Source organism: Vidua macroura, chromosome 2 (genome assembly GCF_024509145.1).
Source record: "Vidua macroura isolate BioBank_ID:100142 chromosome 2, ASM2450914v1, whole genome shotgun sequence".
Lineage (NCBI taxonomy): Eukaryota > Metazoa > Chordata > Aves > Passeriformes > Viduidae > Vidua > Vidua macroura.
In genome coordinates, this window is record NC_071572.1 from 74,587,409 (window position 1) to 74,614,227 (window position 26,819).

The 26,819-nt window shown below is 37.8% G+C and overlaps 1 protein-coding gene across 1 annotated transcript in view; it reads right to left on the reverse strand.

Moving 5' to 3' along the window:
• Positions 1 to 769: 769 nt before the first annotated feature.
• CRACR2A (calcium release activated channel regulator 2A) overlaps positions 770 to 26,819 on the reverse strand; it is a 53,198-nt gene continuing 27,148 nt past the window's right edge. Inside the window, exons 8-18 of the mRNA XM_053970682.1 lie at positions 22,033 to 22,220; positions 20,071 to 20,142; positions 17,908 to 17,953; positions 16,993 to 17,084; positions 15,956 to 16,280; positions 12,177 to 12,309; positions 9,368 to 9,449; positions 8,351 to 8,465; positions 6,668 to 6,769; positions 2,111 to 2,187; positions 770 to 1,177 (exon numbers count right to left, since the gene is read on the reverse strand). Coding sequence (XP_053826657.1) covers positions 1,087 to 1,177; positions 2,111 to 2,187; positions 6,668 to 6,769; positions 8,351 to 8,465; positions 9,368 to 9,449; positions 12,177 to 12,309; positions 15,956 to 16,280; positions 16,993 to 17,084; positions 17,908 to 17,953; positions 20,071 to 20,142; positions 22,033 to 22,220 — 1,323 coding nt within the window. The 3' untranslated portion in view covers positions 770 to 1,086. The remainder of the gene's footprint in view (positions 1,178 to 2,110; positions 2,188 to 6,667; positions 6,770 to 8,350; positions 8,466 to 9,367; positions 9,450 to 12,176; positions 12,310 to 15,955; positions 16,281 to 16,992; positions 17,085 to 17,907; positions 17,954 to 20,070; positions 20,143 to 22,032; positions 22,221 to 26,819) is intronic.

A 26,819-nucleotide genomic window follows, 5' to 3' on the forward strand; every position in this document is an offset into this window, starting at 1 on the left:
TTAAAAACATAATGTCTGTAACAATTTTAAATAATGAAATCTACTATCTTACGTGATATTTTAATGAAATAAATCATGCCATGCTTCCACTTTCCCCAAAAGCTCACCATTGTGAATACCTGTTCTTGAATGCTTACCACATTAGCTGGATGCAGTGAAGACATATCCCACTAGGAATAACTGTTGATCATGTGGTGGCTGGGTGACACACTCTCAAATTCCTTATTTTCATTTACATTCCACAAAAGCTTCCAAAGATAATTGACATCTGCATTTCTTATGATCCGGGATGGGCCATGATTTTCTAAAATGCATCCCCATGGGTAAACTGTGTCTCAGTGCTATCAGGCCCTGGAGGAATGTTGTGTAGCAGCTGCTTTTGAAAAAGCAGTCGTGTTTAACTATATGAGGAGGCATTTTTTCTTAGCATTGCTAAAAGAGCAATATCTCACTGAATTTAAGTGAGATTTTTCACTCAGATTTTTAAATGCTGGTAAGTTTTTCAAAATCTTCCTCAAAATAAGATCCACTGTTTCTGAAAATTCTACTTTCAAAATTTTCTATGACACCTCCTGTGACAGACTTTTGGAGACAAAGAGCTGTTCAGTCAGCCTTAATATGTTTTGAATACAAACAACTACACCTATGTCAATTTTTAAAAAACTGCAAAGAGAGCTTAGCACAAAATCAAGATCTAAGGGTCTGAACAGAAATGAAATAAGCAGTATTCATAGGATGGGTTATTCACACAAGTAGGAATTTACTTCATATTCAAATAGTTTTCTTCCCATAAAATTATTTCTTCTTATTAATAATGTGGCAGCTTCTACAAGCCTGATGACAAAGCAGGATTCAGTGGTGTTAGGCATCAAACAGAATAAAAGACTGTTACTGCTCCAAATACACTGTCAATTAACTAAAGAACAATATTTATAAAAGCAAGATCAGATCATATAAAGATTTTAATTTTCACTTACACCTACAGTCAGAACACAGCAGAAGAAATGTTTGGAAGGTAAAAGCAAATCTGATAGTACCAGGTAGTGTTGTATAAATGTATGACTTGTCTAAACATGCTTCAGTGTTTTATTGCTTCATACAGCATGACTTTTTGTTTGTATCAGATTGAAGTTCGATGGTTTTCTCTTTCACTTTATCTTCATGTTCTTTTAAAATCCTGGGGCAAAGAAAGAATACTTCTAAGAAAAAAAATCAATACAACCCACAAGAGATTGAACAAAAAAACATTTTCCCAAGAGTATAAAATTGTCCAGAGATTTAACAGATGACAAAATTTTGTGAACTAACAAACAAGCAAAAAAGTACAATTATGGTGGCCCTATCACACCACTGCTTTTGTACATTTCGTTAGAAAAAATTGGTTAGTGCTGATTGTTAACATTTATTGCATATTACACAGACTCAAAACAGTGACTTTCATTAATTACTTGTAAGGCCGGAACAAAACTAAAACTAATCTTGCTGCCTAGACAGCTATCAATTACCGACGCTTTCACAAAATGTCACTGATTTCAGCAACAATATTAGAGATTTGCCAACTCATTACCAGTGTCTTCACCTCTGTAAGTAGTTCAGAGAGTCCATATTTTCCTGAATCTTTACCTCTACCTTTTACATAACTTCAAAAAATCCACTTCTTCCTGTCTCCAGCCCCCAGGCAGACAGCAGAATTTGAGCTGTAATGAGCAGAGTGAAGAAGGAAGCATACCCAATGTCCTGCTGCAAGGAGTCAGCAGCATCCATTTTCAAGTATATTTCTCCAAACCTTCAGGAAATTCTTGCAAGAATTATCACAACAGCCAAGGCCCTCAGCTTTCCTAGCAACAATCCAGATGTTTCTGGATCTATGCAGAGTTTCACCAGCCTAACTCTATGAACCTGAGCAAGTCTCAGTCAGAGCAACAGGGTCAGGCTACAGAGCAGTTTAAAAGCAACAAATATTTCACCACCCTGAGTTTCTATAACTAATAAATATAAAACTAATAATAATATTATCATATCATATCATACTAATTAAACAAAGAAAATTCACAATGTCATCAGTTACAGGGCAGTCAGGCATATAAAAAACTCAGTGTTTTCTTCTTACCTAGCTAAGTGAAGCACAGAATTTTCCACATTGTACCCAGAATATGCACTGCATTCATAGAAAATTAAATTGTAATCCTACAATCAAAGAAAAAGACAATTCCAATTACTTTTGCACAATGTCTCACTCCAGCTGTAAAAGGAGCAACATAAATACACTGAAATATGAAAATAAAGAAGGAGAAATAGATTATTGTAGGATTTTAATTCTAGAGATAACAGTAAAGAGTAACAAAAGAAGTCCAAGTGTGCCTCACAAGTAACAACTATATGCTTCTCTTAGCAGATATTTTTTTCTGTAGAATATCTTTTGATATAAGAGCTCAAATGAAACCAGATCTTGTAAGGTACTAAGTCTTGTGAACTTCCCTTGTGATGATCAAGCAATTCCCACATCACTGAGTGCTGGACAAAGCAGGTGAAAAGAATTCCAGTAACTCTTCTTTCATCTTTTTGCACTTGTGAATTTTTTCTGCACCTTCTTTCACAGTCAGCCTGCATCTTTCAGTTTGTACTCCACTGGGAGATTTGTAATTAGGAATAGTGGGTAAATGATCAAGTCTTGGGAGAGATTCTCAGCCCTTCAGCTGAAGTCTTATAAATGCAAAAGCAAGAGATCATCTGCACAAGAGCCTGACCTGGCAGTTCTGATGGCAGAGAAGTTTGAAAGGGAATGACAGGTTATCCTCCAAAACTGGGATCTGTCTACTTTCACAACCTACTACAATGAAGGTCACCTACATTGCCTCTGTGGTATTACTACCTATCCTTTTACCCATCCAGATTTCAAATTTCTATACACTTTCCACTTGTCTCTGTGTCTTATTGCTATTTATAGCAGTAGCTTAAAATTCAAGCAAGTAAGTCAGTACCTTAGAAAATTACAATCACATCTGCAGAGTTTCATTTGTTTGTTATTAACTCTGGTTACTGCACTTATACGTATTTAACCACCCTTCAGAAGACACTTATAATTCAGTTTTCAAAACTTTCCATTAAGAGGGCTAGGTATTTCTGTTTTGGTTTGATTTCTTTTTTCTCTATATACTATGCTTCCAGAATTGCACAACTTTTGGAAATTTTTGTCATCTTCATGGAATTTCAGAGACAAAAAGTGGGGAAAAGAATTCCATAAATACAGTAGTTTATTTTAGCAGCTCTAAAAAAAGTGCTTTTAGAGTTACCCAGTGTCAGTTTTGTATATGTTGTCAATGGTTATATTGTTTGTTCCAATGAAAAACAGGACTGAACATCATGCAATAATTTCTTGATGACCAGATAAGCACAGAAAAGCAGAGAAAGAAGAAATCAGGCAATGTTTGTGTTGAATAGACATTTTATCAAATTTTTTAAACATATATAACATTTGCAATAATGCAACCCTATGATTCTCTTGCTTTTCTTAGAAAATTTTTAAGATAAAATTTGACCAGATCAAATTTCTTGCTAGCCATGCAAACAGAAGCCTGAAATAAAAATTACACTCTCTTTTTCTGCTCTGCTGATCAGAACTCTAATAGAAAACCTGCTGTGGTCAGTTTATAGGTATTTCATGTCAGTCAAACTGAGAGGGGTACTACTCCAACATCTTCCCCACATACAACAGAATGTCACTAGAGGAGAACTCTCAGTGAAAACCTCATTTATGCTGGCATAAATCTGAATGGATTTTTCAACAAATTGCTTGGATGGAAAGATAACAATTTAAACGCATTTGATAATGAGTGCTTAATTCTCTCAGTCTAGCAAAAAGGTTCTTTTCTCAAAGGGGAGATAGTCTGGAAATACAACATGCCATTTGCCTGATTCAAAGAGGAAATTTTAATTGACAGACTACACAAGGATCACAAACTAAGAACAGGCAGGACACATATAATTATTGAGCTAGGAAATGCCATCCATCTCCATCCAGGAATCAGCTACTGAACCTTGGAGACCACTGGCAATTACTTCATTTTAAAAACTTACCTACAAATCAGCAGACATCTAAAGAATAGGGAGGAAAATGAATTATTAACAGAGAGAGCTGGGCAATTTTCTGTCCTGTAAAGTAACATCACTCTGAGAATAGCTTCCTCATTAGCAGTATTTGTGTAAGAATGACACTGACAGGTTGACAAAGTATGAATACACAGAAACAGTCCTCATTCCATGAAGCACATATACTCTGCAAAGCCAAGGCAGACAAGGCATTATTATCTTATTTTATAGCTGAAGAACAGTGATAGAGAAGGGTTTATTGACCCATTTAAGATCACTCAGGAAGTACATGCAGGGCAAAAATAAAATCATGTGGATATAAGCATGCCTGAGCAGCACCTTTATCATAAGGCATTTTATTTAAATAATTGGCAATGCTTACACTTCTCTACTCAAACAGAACCTTGGCTGTTCCTGGACACTCACAATATGATCTAAATACTCTCTCTTGTGTTCATACAAACTCTTGATCACTGTATCAAGCTAAGCTAAAGAGAAATTTGTTATATGGAGTGTTCCTTCTGGATCCTCTGCTAAAACAAGTCAAATGGACTTCCACAATCCCCGCGCTCATTCTATTCTTCCTTTTCACATGGTATAACAAATGTACTGGAACTACAAGTCTTCTCAAATGACAACTCCCTTCAGGCTACCATTATTCCTTTTAAAAATGAATTGTGCTGCCCACCTTGCAGAGAAGTTATGTTCCTTTCTGACTATAGAAAAAACTGGGTAAAACCAACCCCATCCTGTGAGACACGGAAACGGTCCTTAAAACTGCTGGACTTCAGGGCCAACAGGCTAAACGGATTCTTTGCACAAGAAGAGCTTGTTTTCACCAAATATGGCTATACAAATTAGTATCAGCTCAGCATCTAGCCCTGTGTGTTTGGGATCATTTCTGAGTAATTCATTGGATTATTCACAAAATAAGTAACTCAGCTGTATACACTAACATAGACAGTGGTATGTGGTTTCACAGGAATTACACGGCCATTTAGCAAGAATTAATATTTCATTAAAATTCATGGTTATTATTAGCTCAGCAAGCAAATTGTTATAATTTAATTATATCTATGCTACTTTTCAACTAATCTATTGCCATTAATCACTCCTTCTCTTAACTACCTCAGGCAGCACATTCAAACATTCAAGTGATTCATCCCGATCCATTCATTTGATTATAACCATCTTATTTGACAACTTTTTATTTTACTTATGCAAAACATTTTATTTTCTTGCATGACATGTTAGAATTAACAGCCTGGTGGGCTGTGAGCTCTATATACTAGAATGATTCATCTTTGTTTTACTAGTAGTTTTTTTAGAGCAAGATGACATGCAAGACACCTACTCTCTGTCCATTTAGCATTTATGTGTCACTTGTTTTTTCACAGAAGGATTCAGTGTTACACCCTGGACTCCCTCCTTCCCTCCAGAGTCACAAAGTTATTTGCATTTCCATGCACACAAGAAAACAGAGCTGATTTCCTAAAGGGAGAACCTTCGGGGGATGAAGTTCAAGGCTGATAATCCTCTCCGACAAAAACCAAATAATGGACAAAAACCTGAATAGGGAGGTAAAATTTCAAAAGGCTATGTGAATAATCAAAATAAGATAAAAAGAGATCTGGCCCCAATTCTTTCAGTTGCAGAGAGGTGCCTAGCAGCACCTGGAAGAACAATACTTTTTTCCCAGAAGAACAATTCAGCTGCACTTCAAATTTTGAAAATACCCTTTTTATTACTGGCAGCAAATCTATTTTCAAGGCAAAAGAGGTAAATATATGAAATCCAGCACAGTGTTTAATTTAGGTGTATTCCTAACAGTTCGGTGAATATTTCAGCAGTATTTCAATTACTTACTTCTAAATAAATGAATACTCTGCAGGCATTAATGTTCAAACTATAAGCACTATAAAAAGAGATTCAAAAGAAAAATTGATGGGCATGGTACACAAGAATATAAACAAGTATCTGGTATTTGCAGTCTCTTGATTGCTTAAATTATGCCCATGGATCACCAGTGCTCTCAGACTGTTAACTCTACTTATTTTATCTCCTTGATGGAAAGTTACTAAAAGTAAACATGTTTTCTACTCCTACCACAGGAGTAACAGATGGTCTTCTTTGGTTTTACAGGAGGTAGGAGGGAGAAAAGGTCCCCAAATTATCTCTATGTTAAGAATCCTTTCACAGAGAAAAGGGAGTAAAAAAGAGAGAGAAAAGAAGCAGCAAGGAAAAGAAATAGAGAAAAAGACAAAACAAAGAGAGAGGAGACACAATGGGAGTGAATTCTTAAATATTTTTCTTCTCCACTCACTTTTTGGTTTGGTTTAGGGTTTGTTACATGATTGGTTTGGTTTTAGGGTGTTCTCTTTATCTCAGCAACGTTGTAAGTACTATAATTATCAACACATCACTGAAAGCTGAATTGAAGAGTGTGACGGAGTTCCTAATCCTTAAAGACAACTGTCTGACTAAGATTAATCTGTGTTTCTATGAATTTAGACACATTGAGACTCCATTTTAAAATCTTCACCTTCAAGCCTTGTAAGGAGTTCCCAAAGTACAGTACCTTTGCAAGATGGTCTCCCATTCCCATCGGGACCTCGCGCTCCTTTTCGTTATCGGTTTTGTTACCCAACAAAAGAACAGGCACATTCTCCCCAGTTGCCTCCTGCAGAATAAACAGCAAATATCAAATGAAGTACTGAATTCAAAAGATCACAGATGAAGAGGATAAAAGCTAACAAATGTCACACTCTAACAAGACATTTAAGACTTCACACAAACCAGGTATGTGCCACTTTGCTTACAAACATGTCAGGAATTGAAGCTGGATAAAAGACATGAAAAAGACATAATGCTAAGATTACACTGACTAGGGATTTTTTTAAATAAAAGCACAGAAGCTCATTAGACTTTATATTAAAATGGAAGAGAGAAAACCACCATGCTACACAGGCTCAGATATTATGTGTTTACAGTCACTGCTTTTCTAATTACACGGCCAGGAAAAATAATGGCAACACCTGGGTACTATTATGCCAAATGAATTACACAAAATAGTGAAGAAATACACAGAATAGGCCCCTAAAAATACACAGAACAGACAGAAATCAAAATCCATTCTGAAAAGGGTTATAATTATCACAGTGAGTGCTTTCATTAGGTGGGCTGAATGCTACAGCAGTAAAGGGACTTGGCAGTATGTCCAACTTAGCAACAGTTCGCAGCAAACAAAAATTAGTTAGTAAAGAAGAGTGAACTATTAGAGCTTGGAAAAAAGTTTTGACCACTGTATTCCATTTTTCTGAATCAAAATCAGCAATGCTCCTCTAGCTTTTACCATACTGAATTAAAACACAACACTGAATTATTAAGATCATGTGATTAGCACGGGCCTGTTCTTCCCAAATGCATGCTAACAGTACTTCAGTAAGGCTACTCATATCTGGAATAACTATGAGTGTTTGGAGGCATTTAAATGACTGAGTCCTAATCTGAACTCCCAAAGCCACCTCTTGGCTATTCTGGAAAACAGTGTGTTATACTAGAGCACATGCCCAATAAAATCAGACTAAATGATCTTTGCAGATTGATTTGTCCCTTACTTTCCAGTGTGCAAACAGGAAGTCACGCTTCATTCTTGCCACAAGTCAGCCCTTTGTGGCAGCTGCCTCAGTTTTATTTTTACTCTTTGTTCTGGCCACAAGCAGATTCCATTGCTTATGCTCTTCATACAATTTTCTTTTCAAGTGGTTGAAAGGATGATCCCCAGGAAACTGAACTGTCTTTTACAAGGCTGTTTCACAGCGCTACTGTGGATTACATAGCTCTAAGTTTATGGCTTATGTTCACAATATAGTCTATTTTCCACGAGCTACACACTTGGTTATCAAATGCTAGTGATCATCAGTGATCACCAGATCACCATCACTGATCCAAAACACCTCTCAGTGCTAGCAGTTTGGGTCATCAGCTAAGCTCTCTTTGTGAGAAATCGGAGGACTCCATGCTGAGATTTTCCCACCACTCATTCAAAGTCGTTAAAAGCCTGGAACTATGATTTTTTTTCTGTAGAAATAGAGATGAAAAACAACTTCACTGGCAACAGTGCAGACCAAACTCACAAGCAAAAATGTAATTGTGACAACACAAGAATATGGTGCTCTCTGTTTTACCCTGCTAATAGCCCTTGTTCAGAAGAAAGTAGAAATTGACATGAGGGTTTGGATTTCAAGTTATGCCAAGTTACCTCAATGCTTATCAGCCACTGCTTGACAGATGTGAATGTGTCTTTTGCTGTTATATCATACATCACAATGACACCATCAGCTTTTCTGAAAAACTGCTTGGTAATGCTTCGGTACCTACAAGTAGGAATCTGGTTACACCTCTCTTCAACAAAAGCAACAATCTGACAAGTTAAAATTTATAGTAATTCTTCCATACAAAGGCAAATAAATTATTTGGGAAAAAAAATAAAAGAATGCTTTAAAAGAAAGTGTTTGGAAAAGCTCCCCCTGCCTTCTTTAACTGATTCTGGGTTAGGCAGGATAATTAGCTGCATATCTCACCTTCTCTCACCTCTTTCATTTTAAGCTTGGAGCAGAAATTTCCCCCTCACTAAGTGCTCTTCTAAAGCTAGCTAGGTCTTTTTCCAAAGCTTCATGTAGAAAACGCAGATTGTCATTATCATCCTTGCTTTTAGAAATAGTAATAGAAAATTACACAGTAGGTGAGGAGATGGGGAAGGAAATGACCACTGAAATCTTAGAAAAACCTGGAGTTCTATTACAATGGTATTGCTTTAATAAAAAAAAAAAAATAAACTCCTCTTTTTTATCCATTAAGGTATTTTCTGATATAGAAATAATTCTAGGTGCATTTTAAAATCAGTCTTCCTCTTAAAGAAACAGTGCAACACTAAACTTTTCAGAGTTTAATTAGTGCTGCAAGGGAATGAGCTAAACTGTGAATCTACTGGTTCTATTAGGAATGCTCCTATATTTGTTCCTCCCCCAAGAAGCAGGATTAGGTCCACACTTAATGATCTTCAAACAGATGATTCAAGGAAGTGAGACCGTAAAATGCGTACAGGTTTTGACTGGCATGAAGTTAAATTTCATCACACTGTCTTCATTTCAAACAAGGAGTTTTGCCACCTCCATCCTTCCAATTCCCTCCTCCATCCCAGCAGACGGGGGAGTGAGGGAGCAGCTACACAGCTGGGCTGACAACCAGGGTTGAACCACAAGAGAACCTTCCTCACCGTTCCTGGCCAGCTGTGTCCCAGAGCTGCAGCGCTACCTGGGTGTGATCTACTGTGACAGTTCTCACGTTGTAATCCACACCTGCAACAGAAATGCAAGGTAAGCTGTCTCTTAACAAGCTGTTTGATCTTTGAAAACTGGATCCAGCAAATAGCAACAATTCCAGGACAGTAAGAAGATAGGCACTGCATTAAAAATTATGTCCAGAGTCTCCAGCTATCACAGAACAAGAGCTTTTATTTGCTTGAAGTCCTCCAGCAATAAAATGGTATTACTGAATGGTACTACTGAAAATGGTACTACTGAATGGTAGTAGAGTAGTTCAGTTTTGTAAAATATGCTAGATAAGTCACTTCCCAAATCACAGAACATGAGTCAATGGGCCATCTGACAGTCCACAGCAGTCTAAGCCATTTAGCCTGGAATTCACTGTATGACATCAGTTGTGTGAAATGTGTTAGTTTAATCTGAGCTAACCACATGCGAGCCTTCCACAGTTAGTGGAAAAACACAGGCATGGCACAGGGAACAGTAGAACCCAAAATTATTTCCACTGAATACGTGGAAAACCTCTTCCCCTATTTATAACATAGAAGATGAGCTCACTTCCCTTAGGTTAGTGGACATAAACATTCATTTATTTAAACTTTTCAATTAATCCTCTCCCAATTCCTCTAACCTGTGAAGATGTAAATATTTTCTGGATATTTATAACAATAATTAGAGTTTAAAATATTATTCAATCACTACCTCCTCCTAATGACAACCTACATTTTTTTTGTATCACATTGAACTGTATCATAAAATCATAGAATCATTGAATAATTCAGGTTAGAAGGGATCTCAGTAGGTCAGCAACAGTATCTTTGGGGCCATGTTTAAAAAAATGGGATTTTTCCCAGTGTCATTAATGGAGAAGCATCTATGCCTGCATTCCTTCAATAGGCAATTAAAAACCTGTATGGAGGATATATCTATTGCTTGTATCTCAAGGAAAGAAGTTTGAACTAATCTGCAGTGTGAGTTTGTGGGCCCCAAATTGCCAAGTTGGGCAATTCCCTGGGGGCTCCCCTGGCAGGGGAGACCCTCCTGGAGCAGTTCTGTGTCAGGAACAAGAGATGCATTGGACTTTTTCGGTCTTCAGCTTCTGTTTATTGTTATCTTATCAAAACTTCAGCACGCTTGTCTGCACCAGACTCTGCGTGCAGGAAAAACAGCACAACAATGGCAACAATCTCTTGTTACAAGGCCTTTTAAGTCTAATCAAAAACTAAGCTACCCAATTAAGGAGTGACACCTAAATTATTTTCCTTTCTAACCCAGTAACTGACCCCTAAAGACCTGCAATGTGGATTTTTCTACCCAATTACAAGATACCACCTGAACCCAAGAAGAAAGAGGAAGAAGAAGAAAGAAGAAGGGAACTTAAGACAACACCCTATATCCTCCATCTTGAACCCATCTATAACATACTAAAAATCCTAAAACCTAAATTTCTCACCCATGTGACATACTACACTACTCTTTACAATCTCTACCATCTATTTCACACTTTTGTGGTTTCTAGTTTACCCTGAGGCTTTGGAAGTTTTCTCCATGAATGAGGGTCAAAGTCAGTGCTGACCTGCGGGTCAGGACACCCCAGAGCAGACAGAAAAATATTCCTGGTGCCCTGGGTTTCCACACTGTAGAAATTCATTGAGAACACTCCTCTCCATATTGTTCACTTGACTTTTCCATTGTCTGTACCTTGCCAGCCATAGCCCACACCTGTGAAACTCATTGATGTGAACACTAAATCAAAGCTATAACAAATGTCTTCTTGCCATTTTCTTTGCAAGAACCCTGGATGACCAGCCAAAAGAGGAAAAAGTACAGCCTTATCCGTGTGTCTTTCCTCTGGAAAACTGCACATACTGTGTAAGACCTCAGAGTGTAGAGAAGTGTATCAGCCAATTACAGGACAACATGGACAGGACACAACCTTTAAGTTTATAGGAGACATGAACAGACAACTGCAGATAGGTGCCCAAGCTCCCATTCCAGTTAATGAAGATACAGTCAGTAAAAAACTAGGACATTACTAAGCTTACCTTGAAGTTGGTATGTTTAATTTCATATATCCTGCAGAATAAGTAAGGTCTCAATATAGGCTAAGCAAAAAGAATCTGGTCATTTAACCCAGCTGCATTGCAATAACCTATACTTGAGTTCTTGTAACAATTTTGTATCTGACTTTTGAAAGCTTGGTCTACAACTTCAGGCAAGGTAGGAAGGTAGGCTTTGAAAATTTTGGCTTTGGAAACACTGGTCTGAAATATTTTTTGATGATTAGTATAATGCTTAGTAATATATGATTAGTATAAATCATAAATATATGATTAGTATAAATGCTTAGTAATAATGATTAGTATAAATCTTCAAATAGGTGATTCTACTTTCTCTCTAAAACAAAATCAGATTACTTAGAGGGATAGCAATGAGATATGAAGGTGGGATCATTAGTACAGTGCAGTCCAGAGTACAGGATATCTGTTTCAGAACTGTGAGATCTACAAGGAAATTCTAGCTTCACAGAAACCAGTAGATTTTTTCTGATTTATCTCAGTGCTGGCCAGGATTTCAGTACAAAATCTACTCTGAAACCTCTCCATCAATTATATGCTTTCCAGTTTAGGAGAACTTACTTTGCATGTCCTACTTTTACAACATCTGTATGTTTCTGTTTTATAATACAAGGCCTGATCCCTTAGAAACTGTTAAGTACTGTCAGAACAAAAATAATAATAGTTATATTATTAAACTTACCAACAGTAGCAGCTGTTCCTGGGAAGAAACGATCTTCACAAAATCTTCTTAAGAATGAAGTCTTTCCAACACTTGAATTGCCGACAAAAACGATCTTGAATAAGCGCTCTGGGACAGAGTTTATTCTCTCCTCCTTCAATTAAGAGCAAAAATTAGCCTCCAACTGTTCCATAAATCCTGTTGCCTCTCCAGTTTAAGGCAGATATGGGGAAAATAATAGATTTTATCCTATCATTTTCTTCATTACTCATGAAGCAATATTCTGTTTCTTAAAATAACTCAGCATTTCAGATGTTTGCCATGCATCATTCCAGATCATCCGAAGTGCAATGATTTGCACTGATCTCTGGAAGTATACTTGATATGAACCTTTACATGAAACTGACAAAATAAACCAGTTTATGTTCATGGCCACAAATCAAAATTTATAAAGCTTCACACAGCTCTGTTCAGTAGCTTCATCCTATACCAGTGACACAGAGGAAGCAGCACATCTTCATCTCGATAACAGAAGCAAAGTCATAATTTTTTGCCTTATGCCATCAGGTTCTTCTGCTACTAACATAGAGCCAAGAATTTCCATCCAATTACTTCATTTCTACATCTGTTTAACATTACAGGCAGAAGCATGGAGAAAAGACACAGACAGAGAATTACATCAGTTAATCAGGCTGTAAACATTCAGCTATGTTTCTGTCATTTCGCTTTTTAAACAGAAGGAACAACAATTTGTTCTGCTTATCCAGGTTCTGTTTACTGCAGGCTAAACTAAGTGGATGCTGGAGAGAGTATTTATATCCTCTATCAAGTAGGTCATCATTCTTTTGTATGTAAATCAGGAGTTGCTTAGGGAAGCACTCTGTAGCACCAGCTGGTTTGCAGGGGGTGCCCTTGGTGGTCTCTTCTATTTTGTGTAAAGTTGAAGGAAGACGGAGATAGAAAATTTGCTTTCAATGCTGCAGAAGGAGAGCAAGATCATGGATGGTCCTGACATTAGCTTGTTAAGGTGTGGGTTGTGAGGAGGGAAAGGAGGGAAAGGAGGGAAAGGAGGGAAAGGAGGGAAAGGAGGGAAAGGAGGGAAAGGCCCTCTGCCAGTCATATGATGTGCAGGATCCATGTTTTCATGAAGACATAAGAACTGAATTCGCTGCCCGACAGTCCTTTGAATGAGACATTGAAGTCTGCACTTGGAAGTGTTTTCTACAAATATACAGAAGTCTTAGAGAAATAAGAAGAAATAGAGTGTTGCTCTTGATGGGGCAAAAAAACCCAAACAACAAAGGCTTGAGCTGCTGTCTCCCTTCATGTAAAAAAAAAAATCATTCATGCTGTAAATTTTGGGGACAAAAAATACACATCTCTTTCATGAGCTGGGCTTATAGCCCACCTCAATTATAGAGGGGTTTCTTATTTTTCTGTTCTATTAAAATTCTAAACCCCACGGCAACTATAGGCTACTAGTAGCACGCATGCATTTATACAAAGCACATTCTCAGTCCTGATGAAAACCATTTCCAGCTTATTAGTCTGTGTGCTCTGGGAAATAAAACAAGCTAACATACAATCATCAGCTTGGCAGTATTATCACAGTGCTTCTGAGAACCATAGCCAAATATACGGACTACATGACCTGAAATACTTTGTCCCTGGTGGTCATACACACTCCAGTAGCACTAAGACTCAAGACCCCAGAGGTCTTCAGCGCAAAATAAGAAGCCATTTTCCACTAAGATATATCAAGTCAAGTCATGAAAATAACCTTAATAATCAAACTTGATTATAAATCTGCATGTGAACACTATGCTAGGGGATAAGCTACTCCACAGTCTGCTTCAACAAAGGGCTGATGGGAAAATGGAATAGCAGTAGGATGAAAATTTATTTTAGTTTACAATGCAGTCTGAAAAAGTCTTTCCTAGGTGTGTCTTTTGAGTAGCCTTTATACAAAAAGTATCCAGGTAAAGTAACACACCCAGCTTTTGTACAATTTAACACAAATGTGGGAGATTACAGGTATAAACATAATGGTTCATATTCCATATAGAAAGTGAATCTTATGCATAAGTTTTGAACAGAAAATCCTGCTTTAATTTCCATTAGGGTTCCTTCAGGTATTTAATATATTCCTTCAGGCTTGTCCTAGCTGGATAGGATGATCTACTTGGCTTTTGTCATCCTAAAGTCCAGTGATGCCATGCTTTGAAAATGTGACACAAAATAAGTCATACAGCAAGCAAAAAGCATGCACTGAATTAAACAATTTCAAAATATGAAGCTTTTTCTGTACCCTCAATGTTTTATTAAAAGGTACCACTTAGAAATTATTATGTAACCATGGCATAATTCTATCATAATTTTTAAGATATGCTTGCTTCTTCTAAAAGAACCATATAATTATGACCAAGCAAACCAATTTTTCCTATACTTTAATCTTTTTAATATGTGCTTCAAGAATCTAAAAATGAGTAATCCTTAACAATGATTCTAAAATTAGAAAACAAGCTCTGAAGTAATAGCAGTGCAAAAAGAACTTTAGACTCCAAAGAAATGTACCTTCCAGCATACTGTTTTAAGGATTATTACTGAATGGTGAATTCATTGCTAACATGCATATACAAGCTAGAGCTGAAAAAATATAGGATTTTGATTTGCTAAATAAAAGTATTTTCAATCATAATTAAAAAGTAATGATAATCCTCTCATTATTTCTCAGATAATGTAACAGCTACCATAGCTGACTTAAAAGTTCCAGAATATGAGAAATATCACCTTGTGGGAAAAAAAGAAACAACAAAAAAAAAAAAAAAAAAAAAAAAAAAAAAAAAAAAAAAAAAAAACACAAACAAAACAACAAAACAAACAAACAAAAAAACCCAAACAAAAAACTGGGGTTTTTACCCAGAAACAAACAACCAATTAAAAAAAAAAAACGCTTCTTTTTTAAGACTATTTCTGCCTTCCACTGGGTCTTATTGTATCATCTATTACTATTACAACACTTAACTTTACTTTCCCTAAACATTCCTTCAAATGTAAATCTACGCACACATTGTCTGCAGTTACCACTCCTTCAGGTTGAGTTTCCCTTCTTTGCACCCTCAGCACTTGTTTGCAGTACATTTTCATCCTCCACTTCATGAAATGGCTTAATTTGTCACGCTTCAACTTAAAGAAAGAAAACTAAATAATTTTAGATTCTAGGAATAACGCGTTAACTTTGACACCACTTCACGGTACCCAAGGTCTTTCAGAATAGAATAGAACAGAAGAGTTCCAGTTCAATGGGACCTACAGTGACCTAGTCCAACTCCCTGACCACTTCAGGGCTGACCAAAAGTTAAAGCATGTTTTGAAGAGCATTATCAAAAAGCCTCTTAAACACTGACAGACTTGTGGCGTGGACCACTTCCCTAGGAAGTCCATTCCTGTGTCTGACCACCCTCTTACTAAAGAAATGCTTCCTAATGCACCTCCCCTGAGGCAGCTTTGAACTATTCCCACACGTCCTATTGCTGGATCCCAGGGAGAAGGGATCAGCACCTCCCTCTCCCCTTCCCCTCCTCAGGAAGCTGCAGAGTAAGGGCGTTGTCCCTCAGCTTGTTTTTGCAAACTGGACGAACCCAGAGCCCTCAGCCACTCCTCAAAGGACACACTTTCCAGCCCTCCCACCAGCCTTGTGGCCCTCCTCTGGATGCATCCAAGGACTTCACATTCTCCTTAAATCATAGGGCCCAGAACTTCACACTCTACTCAAGGCGAGATCTCCTTTGTCCTCTTACATTTGACAGTGTTTCCTTCCCTACAGGCTGCTCTCTAGAAGATGATGATGAGTGTTCCATTGATTGCTCTCTGGCTTTGTTATTCATTTCTGTCTCAAAAGTATTTTCGTCTTCTCCAGTCCATCTGCTCAGCTGCTTATCGACCAGCCTGTCAAGAAGCTGGGGTAGGTGATCTTCTTCAATTGATATTATTCTTTGGAGATGTGATGTTTTAGGCATTCCTCCAGTGACTCCAGTATCAGGCTCTTCAGAGACAACTCCATTCAGTCCAGCAGAATTCCTTCTCTTTGAATTACTGAAAATATCATCTTCTTCAAATGAATGGCTAGACAGGGAAAAAAAGAAAGTACATTACAAAAATATAATGGACCTGCTATTTTATTCTGAATTTAATCTGAATAACTGAATTTAATCGCCCTTTTTTTTGACTAGTCATAGCAGGCAGAGAAGAGTCATTCCAGTGTCTGCTGAAAAGTCAGCTCATCATGGGAAAGCTAGTAACTTACAGGAGAAACCTGAACCAGAATGGAAAATAATAGATTAACATCAATTCTAACCTCACAGAAGAGCTAAAGTAAACTTCTCTACTGTGACTTTCTCCTTTCCCACCTTCACTCCTATTCTGGAGGAATAAAGGAACCCCCCCACAAGAGAGATCCTTTCTATGTGCAATCTGATTCTCTCTTTAGTAGATAGGAGGGGCATGGGTTTGCTTAATATGGATAAAAAAAGTCCAAGTGGAGACTCAAAATTGTACCACATTAACAGAGGCTCATGGGCAAGTTTTTGTGTCTCCCAGCCTACAGCCTTCCACAGTGGGGAAATCTCTTGCCTTTGCAGACAGCACACTTGTTTTATGTTAAAATTTGGCTCTTCATTTTGAAATTTCTTAATGAGCACAGTAATCTTATAGTGACAGACACTTTAGAAATATACTCTTTAAAAAGTTAAAAAGCATCAGAAAGGAAGCATTCCACATATTCTTTCTCTAAGTCTCATCATACTCAAACAGGGAACACATGAAAAAAAGTTCCTACCTGTTTGGCAGCATCTTGCCCTCTATGTATTTCCCAATGATAGACCCTGATCTTTGCTTCCAGCTGGCTTTTGGAACAGCTGTTTTGCATTTCTGCAGAAATACAGAATACTTCTTACTGATTAGCTTCTGGTGTTTGTTATGGTTAACTACCCTCATTCCAAATACTTAATAATGCAATGCAAATGAAAGAACAAATGTAGAAGACAATCCTAGAGGTATAAATGCTTCAGAATTCCAATTGATAAACAATCAGAACAGAGAACTCCAGATCCTGCAAAAATTCATCTGTTTTGTAAAGAAAACAGCACAATGTCATGAAAAAAAAGTAATTTTTTTTTTTTTTTTTTTTTTTTTTTTACACAAGTAGGTTCTTGTAGGACTAAGAACACAAGCAAATATAAACTAAGTGGTGTTAGTCTCTTTACACCAGGGTACTTCTAGAACATCTTAGGCGTCCATTCTTTGCTGCTGCTTAAAAAGTTAATAGGATCTGCTCTCACCCCAGTCTCAGATACTGAGGTACTCAGGTACTGATTCAGGTACACCAGTTATTGTACTGTTGTATAAATGTGTCGGGATATTACCGACTCTTGACTGGGTAAATTAACACAATTTAATTGTTCAATTTTTACAATATTTCATCCTTTCATGATTGCATCCTTTGTTTCTTCTAAAATACATTCATCTCTCTTCAGATAGCTCCCACTTTATAGTTCTCAACATGTAGCTCTTAAAATTGTTTAGCAAATTAAAACAATCTTATTTTCAAGTGAGAAAAGAAGACAATAAAAATTAAGAACAGAGTAAGATTTAAGTGGCATGAAAATCCACCTCCTGCACAGCCTTCTGTTCCCCTTCTTTTGAAGCTGTTCTCATATGCTCGACATTGGGTTTGAAAATAATAATTGGTTACCTGCAAAAATATGTCACGTTCATCCTTGAGATGTTTGTTCCTCTCTCTGCAAAGAAAACACAAACAAAAGAAACACTGAAGCCAAGTATTTAGAACTGCTGATTTTTCTACTCCACACTAACAGACAGACTGGACAGTTGGCAGTGCAAACCTTTCATCACCCTTTATTTATATTCTCACTTCAGCCAGCTCCTTGTCTGGGCTATTGATTCTCCAGCACGACTATGCTGATTAAAGCCAGATGGGATCTTCCTATATTTCATCTAAACAAATGCCTTAACACATAGAAATCACTTGTGGTCAATATGCCTTCACATACCGTAAATTAGAATGTTTAATGGTTTTCATAGTAAAGATGACCTCTTAATGTGGAGAGGGTGCAATGAACACCATCTCTTGTTCATCTGTTGACGGCTGAGCAGGCCAGTTCTGCCCCTCTGAGGGCTGCAATTGTGGCTTCCACAGAAAAGTCACCCTAGGAAAACATTCATCTTCCATCCTTTGTGCAGAAACAATGAAAGTGTCAAGAAACAGATACTCCAGGCAATCAGCAAGCTCTGATCAGGTCTGACATCACACCTGCTTAGTACATCATCTATTGTCTCCATCTGTTGCTGGCCTGGCCACTGGAGAGACTCTGCAGCCAGGGTGAATGGAAAAAAGCTTCTGTTGCCAGATGTTTCTATCTATGTCCCCAAAATTTGCAGCAGGCAAGATCACAGAGTGGCCTATGGAAAACACATGCTGCAAAGAGCCTTTCCTCAAGCCTGTGAAATTTTTAGGCAACTTTAAAATGAGGCCTTCTGAAGGAAATGCAGCCAATGAAGGTCTAGATGCAGGTGTAACCTACAGCCCACACTGACTGACCACTGAGCAAACAAAACCCAGCACTGCTTCACCTTTAAAAGAGGGCTATAGGTGTCTGAACACAGCTCCAAACCTTGAAATCTATCAATAAAGGAATGTTAGCTAAGTACATTTTGGAATAATTTTACAAATATTTTGGGGAAATAATCTTCATTTTGCCTCAACTCCCAGCACTTGAGAAGCAACAGAGCCTTTCAGCAAGCTCCTGCAGCCAGGCTTCTACCTCAGAATCAGCTTAGAGCTGTTCAGTGCTGCTCTGTTTTACATTTGACTTTTGGAAAGGAGATTGTCATACAGTACTGAATTGTGTAAACAAAGCATATCTTTGCTTTGTGTGCCACCCTCTACTCTATGCAAGAACCAACCACTGTAACCATTTTTACTATTTTTGTGTCATTATCCTGTGGCAGTTGACTTTGACTGGCTGCCAAATGTACACCCAGCCACTCTCTCACTCTCCTTCCTCAACACAACAAGGGAAGATAATAACATGGAAAAGCTTATGGGCCAAGATAAAGACAAGAAGGTTACTTACCAGCTACCCACTACAGATGAAACACTCAATTGTAGGATGATGAGAAATTGAGACAAAACTAAAATCACCTTCTCCACAATCCCCTTTCTTCTCAGGCTCAACTTCATTCCTATACCCTCAGCTCTTCTACCTCCTTAACCAATCCTGAGTGGCACAAGGAGATGGGGAATAGTGGGGCTTGTGGTCACTCCAGAACAGCTTCTTTCTGCAGCTCCTTCCTCCTCACAGTTTTCTTGCTCCAGTGTGAGTTCCCTCACACAGGTTACAGTCCTTCACAAACTCCAGCACAGATCCTTTTTAACATGGGGAATAATCCTTCAGGAATGGACTGCTCCAGCATGGGTCCTCCATGGGCCATAATTCCTGCCAGAAAACCTGCCCCTGCATGGGCTCCTCTCCATGCACCAAATTCCTGCTCTTGTATTGACTCTGCACAGACTACAAGGGACTCTGCTCCAGTGGAGCCTGAAGCACCTCCTACCCCTCCTTCTTCAGTGACCTTAGTGTCTAAAGGGCTTTTCACCCATTTTTTTCTCTCTTCTCTGCCAGCTGCTGCACTGTTTTCCACCCTTTCTTACTGAGGCTTTCCCAGAAGCACTGGCTTTCCCAGAAGCCCTGGCTTCTCTCTGGCACAGAGGCTGCCCTGTGGCACCCCACTGTGAACACCTTGATACCTACACTCACTACATATCCCAACATATTTCATCCTTTAATGGACCTCTTTAGAATTATAGAAGAAGTTTTTGGAAGATCAACATTACCTTAAAAAATCCAGCTGCTTCAATAGTCCTGACTTCTCTCTCTGTAAGGTTTCTGTCACCCGGTACACCTCCCTGAAAAAAAAAAAAAGAGAGAGAGAGAAAAAAAAATTTATTCTATCCATGGTAAGAACACTGCTAAAATGCTTCCCTCTAGGGGTATCTACATTTGAGACCTCAGTGTCTTCAAAATTGTAGATTCTATTCTGCATGAACGGTTAATATTTTAGAAGATTATTCAGTATAAGGCCCACAATAGCACAGCAGTACGAGTTAGCAGAGGAAGGAGCAGAGGTTCTTTTTTCAAAAAATATTGCTTTTTAATTTCTTCATCTAGAGAGTTTAATATATGTTGATACTGGCACTTGGAGCATTCAGAACAGATACACTGCTAAAATACTTCTCACTTATGGCCACTAAAAAACAGGTGACATTTTATCCAAAATTAGAGCTTATCCTGCTGTAGGAACCATATGTCAGGCTCTCACATCTACAATCCCTACAATTTCTTTCCAATTCCTGACACTTATGCAGCCATTTTAACACCATTTAATTTGATTTAACACTATTTGGTGTCTGGCCTTTAATGTTTTTTTTCACCTTTCAGTGAAGCCTCAAGTTCTTCCTGTGCACTGTCTGAACATTACACCTGCTTCAGTAGCTCAGGTCTTACCAGACTGATACAGATGTTTAAAGCAACACTGCAGGTGCAGTTGAGTAGGGCTGAGCCCTAACTCCATAAACCACTATTGAATCCAAAGTGCTTTGTAAATGCAGTAGTATTATTCAGCAGTCTGATGACTGGGCAGATTTCCTTTGTAGCTTTTAAATCAGATCATTCCATAGTCTTTGCTCTGGATCTGAAAAGAGAGGCCTCAAAGAGGAAACAAACCACCTTGAGGAGAAGTATTTCTACTGTCTACTTCCAAAACACACATCAAACATGGAAACCTAAAAATTCTAATCACAGTGGCCATTCTTTAACACTGAGTTATCAACAAAGCTCATTATGTTTACCCTCAAGAAAAACTAAAGAAGTGATAACTTAATAGAACTTGGCACAAAGCTTAAGAGAAAAAGAATGTGACATTTGAACTAATGTTCTGCTCTATCCTGAAATATGTCAAACAACAACAGCTCTGAATTATATAGTTCATTGCTGCAATGGCTAGGTCTATCTGTCATTCATGTGCTCTCTACTGGCAATGAGAGACTTCTACAGATCCCCGAGCATTTTCTTTAAAATGGATTTGAGTGAACATTTCTGCCAATTACAGCCTCAGGGCAGTGATTCTTATACTTTGTGCAGAAGGCTGGAGCAAGACAGGTAGCTTGAACTGTCACAAGTCAATTTTATCCCTCAAAATATGAACCATAAATATTTCTTCTTGATTTTTTTTTTCTTTTTTGGAGTCAGAATCTGAAACCTTCAACATTTGAACTGGAAACACCAAAATTATAGCTCTGAATTGCCATAAGGCCTTGTGGGAATTAGGATAAGCTAAATTTTATCTTGCTGGCCTTACTAGGCTTACTTTTGATGAAGGAAAAAAAGAAGATCCTCGGTATCTCAGTCAAGGGTGCATTCTGAGAAGCAAGTTTCAGATAGACTCAGCTTTGAGGAGGATGAAGCATCATGTGCCACAACTGTAAGGCATTTCCATAAAGAATTCAATTGCTATCTCAAAACTGAGACACTACATGGATTTTTAGTTCCAAATACCATCAACCAATGGCAGTGGGAAGAACACTGACATTTTGAACACATAGCAAAAGATTCCATAGAAGCCAGACATGCTAGAGAAAACATGCTGAATTACCTGGGGGAAAGCAGCTAGAACTGCACTCGGCTTTGCAGGTGGTTTCTGCTTTTGACACAGTCTTAAATCACAGCACTGGGTACCCTGAGGGGGCTCACTGGTACACCAAGCAAATGCACGAGAATTGCTGCAGCTGGACACTTACATTTCCTTCTCCTCATGGAGCCTTGATGCCTCCTCCTGAAGCACCTGTAGCTGTTGTTGAGCCAGGCTTAGTTCATGGGATGTTCTCTCCAGGTCTCTCAGCAGCTCCTGGTTAGTCAGCTTCAACTTGGTGTTCTCTACTTTGGTTTCTTCTTTGCCACTGAGGAGTTGTGTACACTGATGCTCTAACTGGGGTGGAAGAAAAGAGAACAGAAAGCATTACACCTGACTGAGGCATCTTGCTTTTGAGGCTTTCAGTTTGGGTCTTAGAGGTTAGCTGAATAGGGAGCTATTGCTATCAAAGCCAAAAAATGAATTAAACACATATGGTGCTTTTCCACTGCTCTTTATACAGACATAATTATGTTACACAAAAACAAAGCCATTCCATTCTATGACTGAATTTTATCCAATTCAAGAACACACCACTACAAACCATAAAAAAGGTGCTACAGAGCAGATTAGCAGCATTAAGCTGATATTCACAACTGCTATTTTAGACCATTTTCCACAAAGACCAGGCCTACACAGAGTAATTCAGAGATCTACCTAAAACCTGTTAGATTTAAATCTGATAGTTAATAAACCTTCCCATCCCCAGCAATATGAACAAGCAGTGACCTTTTTGCCACCTCAGACAGATCTGACAAGAAGTGTGAATTAGAGCCTCTTTATTCAGTTTTATATTTGCTCTCCAATGTACATCAAAGGAAAGATACAACTTCCCTGTAAAACAAGCAACAGCAAATGATAGTGGTTTCTGGTACATAAAGAAGTTCTACCTGCTTCTCCCTGGCTAACTGAGCAAATTTAGACAGCAGAGCAGAACTTCGTATTAGGGAAAGCATTGCTGACCTTAAAATACAAAAGTTTTATTTTGGGTTTTTTTTCCTATATTTATTTCAAGGGATGTAAAACATACTTGGAGCATTACAATGATACCATTTCAATCTTCCAGATCTGAGACACAACAATGTTAGAACTCCCATTTTTCCCATTCCAACAAGCAGAACTCACCCAACCAAAATCTGTCTTCACCCAGCTCTTCCAAACAGTTCCTACCCTAGAACACTGCTGTTGTTGTAGTCTTGGTTTTGAACGAGGCACGGGTTAAAAAAAAATGCAGAAAATACTTTCTAGCCTGGACTGTGAGAGTAAGGAACACATGTAGAGTGGGAGCACTTAGCAGCAACAGCAGCAGCAGCTTAGTGTATTTGCTGAACTGTAGTCTCAGCAGGCTCACATTTCACATGGAACACTGTCTGGGCATTAGATTACTGCTGAACAAGGTTGGCTTACATGGGTAGATTACATCAGTTCCTGAATATTGCTTTTACTCCTCCACAGAACAAAGTTACCCACTCTAAGTAGATCAGCTGCTTCAGGTACTTAAGACAAGACTCATCCAGAGGAGGGACTTTGAGAGAAGCAAAAAGTGACCACACAAAGATGAACTTTCAAAAATCTAAGGAACAAAAAGCTGCAGACAAAAACCCCACTCAGAGAACAGTATGGCCATCTCAACACTTACACAGAGACTGTTCTGGAAATTAACTGCAATGGTAGCCAACATCAGCTCCCCGAATCATCTATACTGATGTTAGAAATAGTTGCTATAAATCCTGCTCACTCACTCTGGTGTTCACTCTTAAAACTATAATATAATGTATAAATAATAATATAATAATATTATAATAAATAATAATGATACTAATTATAATTATAATATATTATAATAAATATATAGAAATAATAATCAGAAAAACGATAATATAATGTCTAATATCCAGAACACAACAAGAGGAGAAAGGATTGTTTCACAGCAATACAAAGCTCCCTTCTTCCACTTTACCCATACAATCCTTTGAGAAATGCCAAACACTACCTTTAAAGCATTCATCTAAACAACTCCCAAAACAGAGAAATAACTCATTAGGTGAATGCTCAGCTGGTAATAGAATGGCATAGATCCTATAGCTTCTAGCTGCTTATTAGAGCTGAAAAATTGGCTCCTATGTTCATCTGGTAGATGGAAACTGCTGGGGAAAAGACTCATAGCCCATAGACATGTTTAAGAAAACCTAAGTAGCAGAGAGAATTAACCCATTCCACAGGTCAAGCACAGACACAGTAGTTGATGGTGCATATTCTCTTTTTTTTGACAAAGATGAGAGGAAAATCAAGTTTAAATTGAATAAAGAACTGGGATTATCAAATGCAAATGAGCTCTTATTGAAGACATTTACTGGTGTCCCCAAAAGACACACACATTGAGCACTCTCCATGCAATCCCACGTTCTTAGCTCAGCATCCTTTCTGTAGTTTTTATATCTTTTTCTCCCTATTTATTTCAGTAGCACGTGAAAGATGCAAAATTTATACAGTGCCATAAGGCAGTTATAAGCACTTGAGTACTACTGATCCATGTTTTTCTGCATCTCATTCCTAACTCCAAGGTCATGCTCTTCAGCAGCTGCCATCAGCACAGAACCCAGCATTTTATGTGAGAAGTCCAGTAACTCCCCTGCATTTCACCTGGTCCACACCTACTTTCTTCTCTCACACAAGAGTCTGTGTCCTAGAGGTTATGCTGAATATCCTCTGGCCCCAGTGCCTCCTCCTGAGATGTTCCAACTCACACTGTTCCCTTGAGAAGCAATGCCAGTCAGACAACCCTCATAAGGGAGAATCCCTCTGGCTATGTCAGAGGAAACAACGTAAAGCTCATCTGGTTTGAAAGCTCCCTTTCATATTTTTGTTAATGATTTCCAACACAAAAACAATTACATTTTATTTTAAATTAAAAAAAAAATTAAGAAAGACTTATTAACGAAGTTTGGAAAAAAGCATTTGTGTTGCTCCCTTGTGGGCCAAGAGGTTCTCTCATACAACCAAGCATAGAAGTCATAATTAAATCAAGCTACCTTTACTGTCTGCAAGAAGAGATTTATCAAAGTACATTTCCATGCCAGAGGAGGAGGCAAAAGTGAAAGAGATCTCTGGATGAGGCAAACATTAGACACCACACATTTTCATTCTCAGTGAATGAAAAGCAATACCAGAAAATGAGAGGGGACATAGTATTATAAAAACACATATGAGTAAAGATGAGAGTCACTTTCAGAGAAGATCATTAGAAATCAGAAAAATATATGTAGAAAACAATGCCTCTAGTTACACTGAGTAAAGCACTCAAATAAATAGGTTAGATTGGTATACTAGAAAAAAAAAACAAACATGAAATACTACATATCAGATTAACAATGGGCCAATCAGCTGGTTGAATGACAAAAATTTCACTTGTCATCAGTCATCTGAATGAAATTGTCACTCATCTCATTATTAGATATAGTGAATTCCATTCTTTTCCACAAAAACAACATGGGATAGTTTAATCTTTATGGTGCATGAAGAGCCTGTCTTTCAAAAGTAACATTGTTGTGATTCATGCAAATTCATAATAATGGAGAGGGGAAATGAAAAATACTAGAAATTACCAAAAAAACCCAAACAAAAAAAAAAAAAAAAAAAAAAAAAAAAACCAAACAAAAAAAAAGAAACAAAAAAAACACCACACACAAACAAAACCCATAGCAATATTATTAATAATAAGCAATGCAGTGAATAGAAATGGAAAATATAAAACAAATACTAATAAAAATAGCACAGACATTGTTTTATGTTCCCCAAGATAGGCAATAGTAGACAATGGCAATGTAGACAACAATCATAAGATAAGACTTCCTGGTATTGTTGCCTATATTGATTGATTATACCAGGCTTAAAATTGAGTGAAAGCCTTTGAATAGCTTCTGTGGGTTTTATACCAAATTTAGAAAACACATACTTGAAAAAAACATAAGAATTTTTTACAGAATTACTGGCTAACAACCAAGTTTTAAACAGAGATTCAAAGCAAAAACAAAATAAATCATTACATATAATTATTTAAAAAATAGAATAAGTAATCTGTTATACTTTCGCAGTTAGTTTCAGACTAAAAATGCCTGATCTATGTGCCCCCACAGGTATCTTCAAAGTATAGATTATTCCACTGTAGTGCTGCAATGTGGTAAAGAGCCTGCGTAAAACCACATATATTCTGATTCACAGTGGTATTGGACAAAGGTAATTAACATCAGGCAGTTGATTTCAACTGTGGAATAGCCATTTAGTTCAGTCCTGTACTCTTATCAGCTAAACTTCACAGAATAACAGAGTACCAGGTTGGAAGGGTAACTCAAGGCTCATCTGTTTTTTGGCAAAACCACAGTTTAAAAAAACCAACAAAAACCAACCTTTTTTGGCAAAAACACAGTTTAGCCAAGATGACCCAGCATCCTGCCCAGCTAAAACTTTAGTGTCCAGTGTTGGGGAATCCACCACTTCCCCAGGAAGTTTATTGCAACAGTTGATGGTTCTCATTGTGAAAAACTTTCTTCTTTTGGTCCACATATTCATATGCTACAGAGAGAACTGTGTTTACAGCATTCTATTTCAGCCCTTTAAATTCCAATGCAACCTCCTTTCCTTACTGCTAGTCTTTCCTGCAATGACCTTGGAGCCACTTAACAGCAAGTTCTCTGCTCCCTTAAGCAGGCCATGCATTTTAGAAACAAAACACCTCAGGTTTTATTATGGGAACTTGACAAGCTGTTACCAATGCAAGGGAAACATGCACTGCTATAGAACTGTTATCACAGAGATATATCAGGAGCAAGTTGTACAGAAGGGAGCATTTTGAGTTCATAGTGCTGAATCAGTCCAAAACAAGTAAATGAGTGGCTG